Genomic DNA, 12,758 nt, shown 5'->3' on the forward strand with positions numbered 1-12,758 from the left:
TGGTTGAAAATAGCCGAGTTCTGTTGTCCATACCTAACTGACCGTTTGTGTTGTATCAATCTCTGGGGAAGTAATTTACCTGTAAATCCGATGTAAGATTGGTCACAGTCCTGGCATGGGATCTCATAGACCCCAGAGTCTTAGGGAGATGTCTTTTGTTGGACGTTAATCAGGGATTTGGCTAAGGTGTTTGGGTAGGTAAATGCAAAAGGGTTGGATTTCCCAAGGGTGTGGGTTACTCTCTTAATCGTCTCCAGGTGAGGAATTTTTATTTTATTGTTGGGTGTGTCTCTGGTCTTGTCTTTAGGGGGTCGGTAGAAAATTATGTTTGCTTTTTGAATTGCTTTCTCAATTATATGGTCAGGATACTTTAAAGACGAAAGTTGCTTGCGAATTAGTTCAAATTCTTTTTCCAGGAAATCTGGGGAACAAATTCGTAAGGCTCTTAAGAATAGGTTGCTAGCTACACCTATCTTGATAGTAATGTCGTGATAGCTAAAGTAGTGAATATATGAAAGTGAGAACGTTGGTTTTCTGTATATGGTAAATTTGTATTCTGTTGTGTCTCTGATTATTAAAACATCAAGAAAAGGAATTTTGTTGTCTGTTTCCCATTCAACTTTAAATTTGATGCTGGGCACTAATGCATTTAATTTTTAGAGTAATTCATTAAAATTACCCCACTTATTATCCCAAAATGTTAGGATGTCATCCACGTATCTCATCCACAGCATGCAATAAAACCCAAAAACATGCTGTGGATGAGATATGACATGACCTAAATATGCAATCCGCTCCTTCAAGAAGTCAAACTTGGCTAACTTAACCCTTTACTGCCGACTGGACGTATTTTACGTTGACATTTTTTGTCTCTCCTGTGCCGACTGGATGTATTTTACGTCGACTTACAAAAGTTTTTTTTTAAATTCGCGGAAAAATACTTTTAGGCCTACCAGCCTAAAACTTTTGAATCACGCGCCTTGGGGGATGCTGGGAGTTCACGGATCAAGGTGTTGTTTTGTTTACAATCGTTACGCAGGCGCGCAAGCGCGAATTTCTTTCTTGCCGCAATAAAAAGTATCTGTGACACATCTCGGAAATTATTTCGTCACTTTGACATAATTTTTGTACCATTGTAAATTAGCCGTTACATAAAGTATTATATATGAAAATGTGCGCATTTTTATGTAGAATACAACAATAAAATACTCATGATTGTAGATTTTATCAGTTTTGAGATATTTTCATATAAATAACGATAATTGCAAAAATTTCAACCTTCAGTCAACTTTGACTCTACCGAATAGGTCAAAAAACGCAATTGTAAGCTAAAACTCTTATATTTTAGTAATATTCAATCATTTACCTTCATTTTGCAACTAACTGGAAGTCTCTAGCACAATATTTTGATTTATGGTGAATTTATGAAAAAACTTTTTCCTTATGTCCGCGCGGTAACTCTTCCGAAAAAAATCATACATGCGATTGTGGTAATGTTTGCACCATTTTAAAATTAGCCGTTATATAAAGTTTTATATATGGAAATGTGCGCAATTTCATGCACAATACAACTAAAAACAACACATGGTTGTAGCTTTTATCAGTTTTGAGATATTTTCATATAAATAACGATAATTGCCAAAATTTCAACCTTCGGTCAACTTTGACTCTACCGAAATGGTCGAAAAACGCAATTGTAAGCTAAAACGCTTATATTCTAGTAATATTCAATCATTTACCTTCATTTTGCAACAAATTGGAAGTCTCTAGCACAATATTTCGATTTATGGTGAATTTATGAAAAAAATAACATTTTCTTCAAGTCCGCGCAGGAACTCTTCCGAAAAAATCATACATGCGATTGTGGTAATGTTTGCACCATTTTAAATTAGCCGTTACATAAAGTTTTATATATGAAAATGTGCGCAATTTCATGTAGAATACAACAATAAATAATTGGAGGTTGTAGCTTTTCTCATTTTTGAAATATTTGCATATAAATCACCATAAATAGAAAAAAAACCACGTTCGGTCAACTTTGATTCTACCGAAATGGTCGAAAAACGCAATTGTAAGCTAAAACTCTTACAGTCTAGTAATATTCAGTCATTTATCTTCATCTTGAAACAAATTCGAAGTCTCTAGCAAAATATTTAGATTCATGGTGAATTTTAAAAAAATCTTTCCTTCCCTCTGCGCGCGGATTCTCCGCCACAAATCTCCGAAATGCGTACGTCCCATTCTCGGAATATTTGCTCCGTTTCATATTAGGCATTTCATAGAGTTTTATATATGAAAATGTGTGCAATTTCATGTAGAATAAAACGAAAAATATTTGAAGGTTGTAGCTTTTCTTATTTCCGAAATAATTGCATATAAAAAACATATGTATAAAAAAATTCGACATTCAGTCAACTTTAACTCGTCAGATATGGTCGAAAACTGCAATTGTAAGCTAATACTCTTACAGTATAGTAATATTCAATCATTTGTCTTCATTTTGAAAGAAATTGGAAGTCTCTACTACAATATTTAGATTTATCGTGAATTTTTGAAAAAAATATTTGTTTAAGTCCGTGCATTACGAATTCATGCATTATTTTGTGATAATATTTTCTCTGTGTTGCTTTTATCATTTTACAATGTGTTATATACCACAATGATCGCAATTTAGTGTACATTACAACGAAAAAAAAGTAACTTGTTACCTTTAACCGTTTTGCGCACAGCGCGATTTGAATACAATTATATATGAAATTTCGTTTTTGCGCTATCATATATCGCATTATTTATATATGATAATGATAATTTTTTTCATTTCTGATGGTTGCATACTAAACTTCAGGCAATGACAAAAAAAGGAGCCAAAAATTAACTCTTAATCTTGAAAACTAAGCGCGCTGTGATTTTTTGAAAAAAATATTTTTTCCGCTTCCGCGCTCACTCTGAAACACCTCCGGCACACGCGAGACAATTTTTTTTTACCGCTTCGGCGTTTAAGGGTTAATTTTCAAATTTGCTAACCTAAGTCTCCTCAGGACCTCCTTAAGCACTTCCATGTGATGCTCGATCGAATCTGTTTGAATATGCTTTTACTGAAATAAATATCAACAGACACTGAAAAACATAGCTTTTGTAAGCTAGGCTTCTCACAACACAAATATATAGGTACAATAACATAAGCATTCAAACAATACAAAAGGAAAGTCATATACATAGATTGCTGGCAACAATTGGAGAATTAAATGCTTCAGCGACACACGTGAAAAAACACACATGAAAGCCACTTACCCTACGCAAAAATTAAGATTTCAAAGAAAATGTAAGATAAAACGCATTCCAAGACAGGTCGAGAAACTAGGTACAATCCATCTATTTTCTTTCCTTTTTCTCAACTGCTGAGTAAACTACTATCTTGAAACTTACAGCTTTATGATTTTAGGAAAGATTCATAGAAATAATGTTTCCTAAGAAGTCAAATACAGAACGTGTTAATACTTACCAATATGACCAGCAATCCATGTAGCCCATTGTGTAATGATATAAGACACATCATTGGGGCACAAAAATGCTACACGTTGTTGTGAAATGCCTTTCTCTAATAGATTTTGTATTAAATATGCCAGGTGATTGCTGGAAAGAAAAAGTACAAATTATTAATAACTCATTTTTAGTTTTTCATCATTTTAATTGTTAGTTATATAAAGTAATGCTAAAATCTGAGGCGACATGATTCTTTTTGCATCATCCAAAATCTCAGACTCAACACATTTCCAAGTAGTTTTAAACTTTTCTCATTTCTAATGTCATACATGTCAACAAGTTTACAAATTCACAGCTAGCACTATTTTCCCTATGGTTATTTAAATATGATACCTTTTTGCACTGGTATCATGCATAACCTGTGTAATTTGAACTTACATATTTTTATTTTTTAACATTGTTTAGCTCAAAGCACGGTGTGATAAGGTTAGTGGTGCCGTCAATGACAGCGGACTTAACATGTTCCTTGGGCTTGTCAACATTTGTTTGTTTGTTTGTATGGTGTTTTTACGTTGCATGGAACCAGTGGTTATTCAGCAACAGAACCAACGGCTTTACGTGACTTCATAACCATGTTGAGTGTGAATTTCTATCACCAGAAATGCACATCTCTCTCACCTCAATTGAATGTCCGAGATTTGAACTCGCGGCCACCGAGGTGGTACGCCAACATCATGCCGACCAAGCCACCGAGGCTGGTCTACGTAACTACTTCTGCAGCATTAAAACAGTAAACCTAATGTGCTTAACAGTCATAACAACATTTTCAAAAAATGTATTTTTGCAAAACTATTCATATTTTGCAAAACTATTCATAAGACTAAAAAAATAATCAAAGCCTTCCGAGATGTAATCTGTTAAAACCGAATTTATTTGTAGTGATTACAGTTGACCCCTGCCTAATCACAATTCAGGATTCGCAGCTTAACCTATTAACAGATTTTTCTGTGGAAGCTATCACCAAATTATTTGTGAAAAACACTGGTTTACAAATTTTATTTATTTTGCTCTGAGGCAAGGATGTGAATAGGTGTTTTTTTTACTAATTTTGATGTGCTGAATTCAAATTTCTGTACAGTTTTGCTCTATCACCTCTAGTTTTTTGCTTTTACATATCCCCTTTTAATTATGCTGCATATAAATTCAAAATATAAATATTTGTTTTTGCTCTGAGGTAAGGATGTGAATAGAAAATTTTTACTAATTTTGATGTGGTGAATTCAAATTTTTGAACAGCTATGCTCTATCAACTCTATTTTTTTTTTTTTTGCTTTCACATATCTCCTTTTAATTATACCACATATAAATTCAAAATATAATGTTTTATTACATCTGTTACAAAGGCATATTACATAAAAAATCAACATAGATACAGAACATTGATGGAACTAAATTTATTTGGATAATACAATTCACACAAATCATAGTACAGCAGACATTTAGAAGTGAGTTTTTTAGGATGATCTTGTGTACTTTGCCTCCTGGTTGGCATGCAAGAACATCCAGCAGAAGTCCCCCCCATCATGCTGGGTTTCCACTTGCCTTAGTAGTTGCTCTCCTTCTTAGTAATATCTTGGTGGAACCTTTCTCCATGCTCATCACTCACTGCCCCAAGAAGTTGAGGTGGGAGTGGAGAGTCAATTTTTAGTGACATTCGGCATCCCATATCTTCACAAAACTGTAACAACTTCTCGATAAACTCTCGGTAATCTGGTACCCGTGTGTTACCAAGGAAGCCATTGCAAACTGATTTAGATGCTTCTCATGCTCTCAATTCCTTTAAGGTAAGAAGTTCCTCAAAATCCATATCGGATCTGAGGTCTTATGAAGATGCCCTCCTTGAGATTAACAGAACTCAGCGCTGGGAACAGGATGCACAAGTGCTGGAAGGCAACATCATTTTTGTCCATGGCCTTCACAAAATCCTACATTAAACCAAGCTTGATATGGAAAGGAGGAAGAAGCACCTTGTTCATGTCCACTAGAGGATTTTCTTTGACATTGTTTTCACCAGGCACGAAAGTGCTCCTAGACCCCCATCCTTCTGCTTGTAGTGCTTGGATACAGCCTGACTATCCCAGAGACAGAGGAAAAGCAGTCCTTTGTGAAGCCAGCTTGCATACCCATAAGGAGCCAAGTGACCATGAGGTCCCTACAGAGACTCCACTGGTACTGGCTGTACTTGACAACTTCTAAAATGAGCTCCATGTTATTATATGACTCCTTCAGATGGACTGAGTGGGCAATGGGAATGCTGGGGCATTTATTCCCATTGTGCAGGAGCACAGGCTTGAAACTTCGCTTGGAAGAGTCTATGAAAAGATGCCATTCTGAGGGATTGAGTGGGAAACCAAGGAAGGTGAACAAGCCAGAGACATTTGTGCAGTAGCGCAACCTGTTTTCCATGTCGGAAAATGAAGCGAAGTCTTTGTTCCGTGTCCTGAAACTGGTGATCCTAACATCTGCCTTGACCAGGTTACACTGCATCACCCGGGATACCAAGAGCTCTGACTGCTGCTTTGATAGATACATATCACGGGCAATGTCATTCAGGTCTCCCTATGTGATCCAGTATGGCTCGTTGCCACTTGCTCCTGAATAAACAGAGACATTGCCTTCAGTAGAGACTGACTTGGCAGAGCCTTCCCCTAAAGGCATTTCTTCATCTGATGAAGGAAGAAGATCCTTATTTGCTGGAGGTGTAGGGACAGGGAGATCATCTGAGTGAGGAATAGGTCTTATAGCTGAGAGAGGTTTGGGATATTTTATCTTTTTTCTAGAAGTGTTGAAACCAGTTATATTTGTTACACCAAAATAACAATCATCTACATGGCTTTGTGGCTCTCTCCAGACCATCGGAACAGCAAAGTTGAAGGCCACTTTCTTGCCGTTATACCTTGCAGTTAGTCCATTGTAGCAGGGTTTACAACAGATGTGTGGGGCCCAGGATTCATCTTGATCTCCAATTTTACAGTCAAAATAATGAAAGCATGTAGTTCTCAGGAGGGAAATAATTGTTCGGAGCTGTGGAACTGTGAAATCCCCACCCACGTAGCAGAATGAATTTGCCTTGTTGATGCATCTTCAGTGTTTTGAAGTGCCTGAAGTCATTTTAGAGATATGTATTAGCATCATATAGCATATGGTTATGTGAATTTTAGCAAAATCATGATATAAACATATATCCAACATATAAAACGGTTATGTAACATGAATGTCATGCAGCACTAACCGTCTGCTCTCACTGCCAGTAGGCTACTGGTGTACCCAGCTGCATTGCATGTCAGGGTTGCCAGATGCTTTTAGTAAAAATAGAGCATGTAAATTTTCTAAAAAGACCACAATTCCTAAAATTTCTAAATAAAAAAAAACACTTTGTCCTATATAGGACACATCTGGTAGACATCAATGAATGTACAAATTTATATACATGTATACATGTACAGTATATCTCAAAAACTTGAGGTGATGAGTGAAAACTGGTTTCGAATCTGAAATCAGCACCCCAAAAGTAGGCTAAAACAATTATTTTTATGCTTGCCTCAATTTCTCTATAAACCAGTGAAATTAGGTAATTTGCAGATTTCTTCATTGAGAAATATTCACTAATTACTGTATTTTCATGAATAAATACACTTTTTATGATAAAAAATGATTTACTAATTTTTAAATATTAACATTATAGTAAACAAAGCAAAACTATCAATAAAATGTATTTATTTTTCAATGCATATTAAATATTAAGGTACTGTATAGAGTATATAACTTTCACAGTGTTTCCAAAATTACTGTATAAAGAATATGGGACTGCTTCAATAATGTATGAGAGAAAATGGATGTACTTGAAAATAGGAGAAATGGGAATAGTTTTCACACTTAGTTGTAAGCCATATATTTTTATGGGTTATATTGTAACATGATATTAAAGTGTTTTACATGATATTTTAAGGTATATTCTATGAAGGATGATAGTTTGTATATTCTATGAAGTGTGATAGTTTAAGGTATAAATTTGGTGTTCGAACTATTAAAATTAATTATCTAAATAGCCAGTTCTAAGCATTTCTAGAAGGGGGATGTCAAGTATTCGCGGGTGTTGGTGGTCCTTATCTCTGCTGAATACCAAGGAAAGACTGTACCTGTTCTTTGACAAATAAAAGATGATGATGATTTCAATTATATAGAGAAAATGGCTATTAATCTAAATATATACATACAGGTAGTCCCCGGGTTACGACGGGTTCGGCTTAAGACGTTCCGAGGTTAAGGCGCTTTTCAATTATATTCATCAGAAATTATTTCCAGGGTTACAACGCATGTTACAGGCTTACAACGCCTACAATGCTCATCTGGCACAAGAAATATGACACAAAAAATGCAAAATAATCAATATTTGAAGGTTTTTTGGATGAAAAATGCAATAAGAATGCAGTTTACATAGTTTTCGATGCACCCTAAGCATTAAAAGTAAGGTTTTCTTTGCATTTTTCACGATGTTCCGGCTTACAACGCGTCTCAAGAACAGAACCCCCTTCGTAACCCGGGGACTGCCGGTATTTCTGGGCTCGACCTGTGTCGCCCAGTGAAATGTTCCTTATAGCACTCATTTCTAGGTATAAATAAATGCTAAATATACCAGAGAAAAAAGCCATATGGAATGCCAGAGTTACTACTTCCGGCTCGCTCACCCTCATAGGGTGTCGGTATAGCAAAGGAGCAAGTGGAAACCACTATCACAGATGCTTTGCCAATTAGATCTCTCCTCTCTCAAAATCCCCCCTCTAGAGAGGTGCCGTTACAACATCTACCTTCCGCTCGCTACTACTACCTCTGCCAAGAGCCCTCATTCGTGAACTAGCACTCGTAGTGTATACACGCACTGTTTCCGCTGTTTCTAGGAACTGTTTTTGTGGAGCATCATGTCTTCCCTACGCCAAGAATCTTCTTCATCTAAGTTGAGTATTCCATTTATTGATTTTGAGCACGATGGGGTACGATGCATACAATATTTTGCCTTTTTTAAGACTTGTTCATTTGTTCATGGGAGCCGGGCATGACGCCTCTTCCGAGTCAGCCATTTTGGATGCATGGTTGGCCACGTGCATTGTTATATCAGAATTTTATTATGCTGTGTAATTTATCTTCACCGTTTAGCACTTCACAGTATAGGCTACTGTTGTTGTATAATTTCACTGTATCGTTCCTGACGAGTACTGAGAGCCTTGTTTCTTACGGTTTGATCCTTACGTTATTAGCCTATTATAGGGCCTTTTTCGTTATCATCAGACCCTCAGGAGCGAGTTGGTTCCCTTATGTGCGTACGGTGAAATGCTTCATACTACGTTATGTGCGAGTACATATTGTGGTTTAGGCATCCTAGGCTAGCCTAGTGGTACGCCAGTTTAGTTTTAAGAGGTGAAGATTCCTCATTTATTCGCGGTGCTCATGCAGGTATGTTTCTAGTTTAGTTAATTATTGATTATAATCTTGTATTGCTATATTTGATGAGGTTGGGAGTTCTTCATGATGAACCTACCCTAGCCTATCCGACCAGACCTAGGCTAGGTTTTGGAGGGTAGGCTAGGCGGGTTGAGTATGTCCCACCACCCTTAGTGGCTCCTAGTACCACCAACCCGACCAGGCAGATATGTTTGCTTGGAGGGTTGCCCAGGACTAGAGAGTTCCTCTCTTGTTACATATGTAGGGGCTAGGCCTATCTTACCTGACCAGATCGATAAATTCGATTTTGGAGGGTTGAGTTAGGTTCTAGGTGTCCTCTTCGTGATGTCCTTATAGGAGCCATCTTAGCCTACCTGACCAGATCTGAGATCCGATTTCGGAGGGTTAGGCTAGGATCTTAGTTGGGTGCGGTTTTCTCCCCCCTTTTTCGTCAGTACTTCCAATAATTCCTCATCAATTATTTTATGAATTAATTTTGTTGAGTGTAGCCTCGGCCATTGCCCCCTTTAGGATGTCAGTTGGCCAACCGTCTTCTGCCCCTTTAGTAGTAGGCTAGTTAACGGCTTCTCGAGAAGTGGTAATCACTGATCGATTGCTGTGGCCAGGCGATCACGAGTCTTCCACTCTCCTCCAGACACCCCGCCCCCACACCCCGTCCCAGACTCGTTCCGGCATTGCTTTGTTAGCTCGCTGTCCAAGTAATCCTACCAATGAACGACAGCTAGAGCGTTGAGCACGGTCCTGGGGATTAGTCAGAGGAGATTGGGGGATTAGTAGATTATGTAATCTCTGTTGGTAGGTCTCCGGGCCTGTTTATTCCAGCGAGGTGCGGTCTACCATCACATCCGCCAGGAGGCTATACGCTGGAGTTTACGTACTGCTGTTCCGCCGCTCTGTTTTCCGTACTTCTCTAGGGTTATCGCTGCTTCCCCACTCCAGTGGGGGCGGAACTAGGCTTAGAGATGCATTTCTAATTGACTTGGAACTGCTACTCTTCTCCGGTGCGATCAGATTCAGGCTTAAGTTTTACCTATTTTCCCTGTTCTGCTCATATCAGGCCAACTCCGCCGGTTATAACTACAGTGGTCCCCCGTATTCGCGGGGGATGCGTACCAGACCCCCCCGTGAATAGTTAGAATCCGCGAATGTTTGGAACCCCCTCCAAAAATACTCATAAAACTTAGCTATCCTTAACATGCAAACACCAAAGTAGCTAAAAAGACCATCCTTCATCAAATATACATAAAACATCCTATTATGGTTCATATTAATCTTTGAAATATTACTAATACTGTTTTAAAGTAAATCTTACATTTTATGGTTATACATATATACGTACATACGTATTATGTACGTACTGCATGACTTAGTTACGTATGTGAAAATAATTCAGTCCCCCCATAAGTATTCAGTCATGCACGTTTTCTTTCATACTGTTACTATTTGAGACATCCATTTTCTTTTTACAAGGGAAACAAATGTATGTGAAATCACAAGCGATAGAGAGAAAGAACAAAAGTTGTATGAACATTAAACAATTGTTTTACGCTAGTACAACATATGTAAACCGGGTACTCACCCGTGATGAATGTTGATTAAAGATGATGATGATGAATTAGCCGTGCAGTCCGATGAATGACGATGAAGATATGACTGCACAGCTAAACAAAGGAGTTACATATCCTCTGAGGGCGCCTCTTCACCTTCAGGAGGCGCTTCGGGAGGCAGTGACTCAGGCGATTTGGGAGGCACTTCTTCAGGCGATTCAAGAGGCACTACTTCAGGCGATTTGGGAGGCTTTGGAGGGTCTTTCTTCGTTCGTGTGATGAACATTGTGATTGGCAACTGCTGCCGTTGCTTCTTCATGGTGGTGAGAGCTTGATTATAGGGCTCCAATGCTGTGTCTAGAATATTAGAAAACTTCAAGGAGCGCTCCATGTAAGGATCCCATGTTGCGACAAACTCCTGGAGGTCGTTTACCATTTTTTTTAACTTGGGACAGGCGTTCCAAAGTCAGGCCCTCCTCCTCCTCCTCCTGATCCTCTCCTGAACCTGGAGTGTCTTCTTCCTCGCTGGCGGACTTCGTCAGCTCTTCCAAGTCCTGGTCGGTAAGGGGGTCAGAGTGGGCATCAGTGAGGGTGCCGACTTCTTCCTCAGTGATATCGTCAAACCCCTCACCACCAAGAATTTTTGCCAACTGGACTGCCTTATTAATGGCTGAATGCTGGATTTCCTGGGGAGAAAAGCCTGTATAATTATGGACACAGTCTGGCCACAACTTACTCCAGCAGGCATTCAGTGTCTCCTTCTTCATGTCCTTCAACGACCGGTCAATGACAGACAGACACGTGGCAATCGTGAATTTACGCCAATAATCTTTCAGTGTAAATTCACTGTTACGGTCCATTGCATCAACAAGGTGCTGGAGGGAGTTCCCGGTGTAGAGTGCCTTGAAGGCACGGATGACGCCCTGATCCATAGGCTGGAGGAGAGAGGTGGTGTTGGGAGGAAGGAACTCAAGCTGGACTCCTTTGGAATAAAGATCGAGAGGGTAGCCACTAGCGTTGTCCTTTATCAGCAAGACCTTGAAGTTGATGTCCAAATCGGCCAGGTATTGCCTAACTTGAGGAATGAAACTCTGGTGAAACCAGTACTCTGTCAGGACTTTGGTGATCCAGGCCTTGGGATTATGCATCCAGAAGACGGGCAGTAACGCCTTGTTCTTGTTCTTGAGTGCCCTGGAATTTGCAGCCTTGTTAATGAGGCCTGGTTTCAGTATGAAACCAGCCGCATTCCCGCACATCAGGAGGGTCACCCTGTCCTTTTGTGCCTTGAATCCGGAGGCTTTAGCTTCATCCTTCATAAGGTACGTCCGGGACGACATTTTCTTCCAAAACAGGCCAGTTCCGTCCATATTGAAAACCTGTTCTGGGCGATATCCTTTCTCCTGGATTATTTTCATGAAGGCCTGCGGATATTTTGCGGCTGCCTCTTTGTCTGCAGATGCAGCTTCCCCATGTAGGGAAACAGACTTTAGATGGAACCTTTTCTGGAACCAATGGAACCATCCTTTGCTAGCCTGAAATCCTTGGGGAGCTGAGGACGGTCCCGGTTGTGGTTCTTCTTCTTCGTCTTCCTCTTCAGGAGCTGGTTCTCCAAAGCCCAAGAATTCCAACGTCCCTTCTTCATCGCCTTCCAGTGCCTCCACATCTTCGGCTTCGGCTTCCTCTTCCTCACCACCTTGTGAAGCAGTAGGAGTTGATAGCTGCTGGTAGATCTGCCGTGCTTTTTGGCGTATGATGTTGGAGTCAAGGGGCACGTTCTTCTTCCTGCAGTCCTTTATCCAGAACGCGAGTGCAGATTCCATTTTCACAATGGTTTTGTCTCTCACTGTGGACACAGCCTTTGCGGTGCCATAGAATGTCATACTAACACTTTTTCTTATTTCATTTTCTTTTTTCTTTATATATCTAACTGTGCTCTCATTCACTTTGAAATGGCGGCCGACTGCAGCGTAACTTTTTCCCTCCTTCAACATATCGAGAAGTTTCACCTTCTCGTCAAGCTTCATTACAGTCTTCTTTCTTTTAGCTTCTTGGCCAGAAGCCTTAGAAGGAGCAGGGCGCTTTTTAGGGGCCATTTTCGGTACGATGCACACAGATATTTGCTGATACACACAAGAGCTTAGCGTTAACGTTTGCGTATACCCGTAAGTTTCTGCGCAGTGAGGCTGCTCGGGTACTAGATGTGCGATA

The 12,758-nt window shown here is 39.4% G+C and overlaps 2 protein-coding genes across 2 annotated transcripts in view; both read right to left on the bottom strand.

The window, feature by feature from the left end:
• Positions 1 to 5,949, bottom strand: part of LOC135223335 (malonate--CoA ligase ACSF3, mitochondrial-like) — a 137,847-nt gene extending 131,898 nt beyond the window's left edge. Inside the window, exons 1-2 of the mRNA XM_064261796.1 lie at positions 5,726 to 5,949; positions 3,503 to 3,633 (exon numbers count right to left, since the gene is read on the bottom strand). Coding sequence (XP_064117866.1) covers positions 3,503 to 3,633; positions 5,726 to 5,949 — 355 coding nt within the window. The remainder of the gene's footprint in view (positions 1 to 3,502; positions 3,634 to 5,725) is intronic.
• Positions 5,950 to 6,102: 153 nt separating this feature from the next.
• Positions 6,103 to 12,430, bottom strand: LOC135223336 (tigger transposable element-derived protein 1-like). Its single transcript, XM_064261797.1, has 3 exons — positions 12,241 to 12,430; positions 11,287 to 12,000; positions 6,103 to 6,287 (listed from the first exon to the last, which is right to left on the bottom strand). The coding sequence occupies exons 1-3, from the start codon at positions 12,428 to 12,430 to the stop codon at positions 6,103 to 6,105; spliced, it is 1,089 nt and encodes a 362-aa protein (XP_064117867.1).
• Positions 12,431 to 12,758: the final 328 nt, after the last annotated feature.

Source organism: Macrobrachium nipponense, chromosome 8 (genome assembly GCF_015104395.2).
Source record: "Macrobrachium nipponense isolate FS-2020 chromosome 8, ASM1510439v2, whole genome shotgun sequence".
In the NCBI taxonomy this organism is placed as follows: domain Eukaryota; kingdom Metazoa; phylum Arthropoda; class Malacostraca; order Decapoda; family Palaemonidae; genus Macrobrachium; species Macrobrachium nipponense.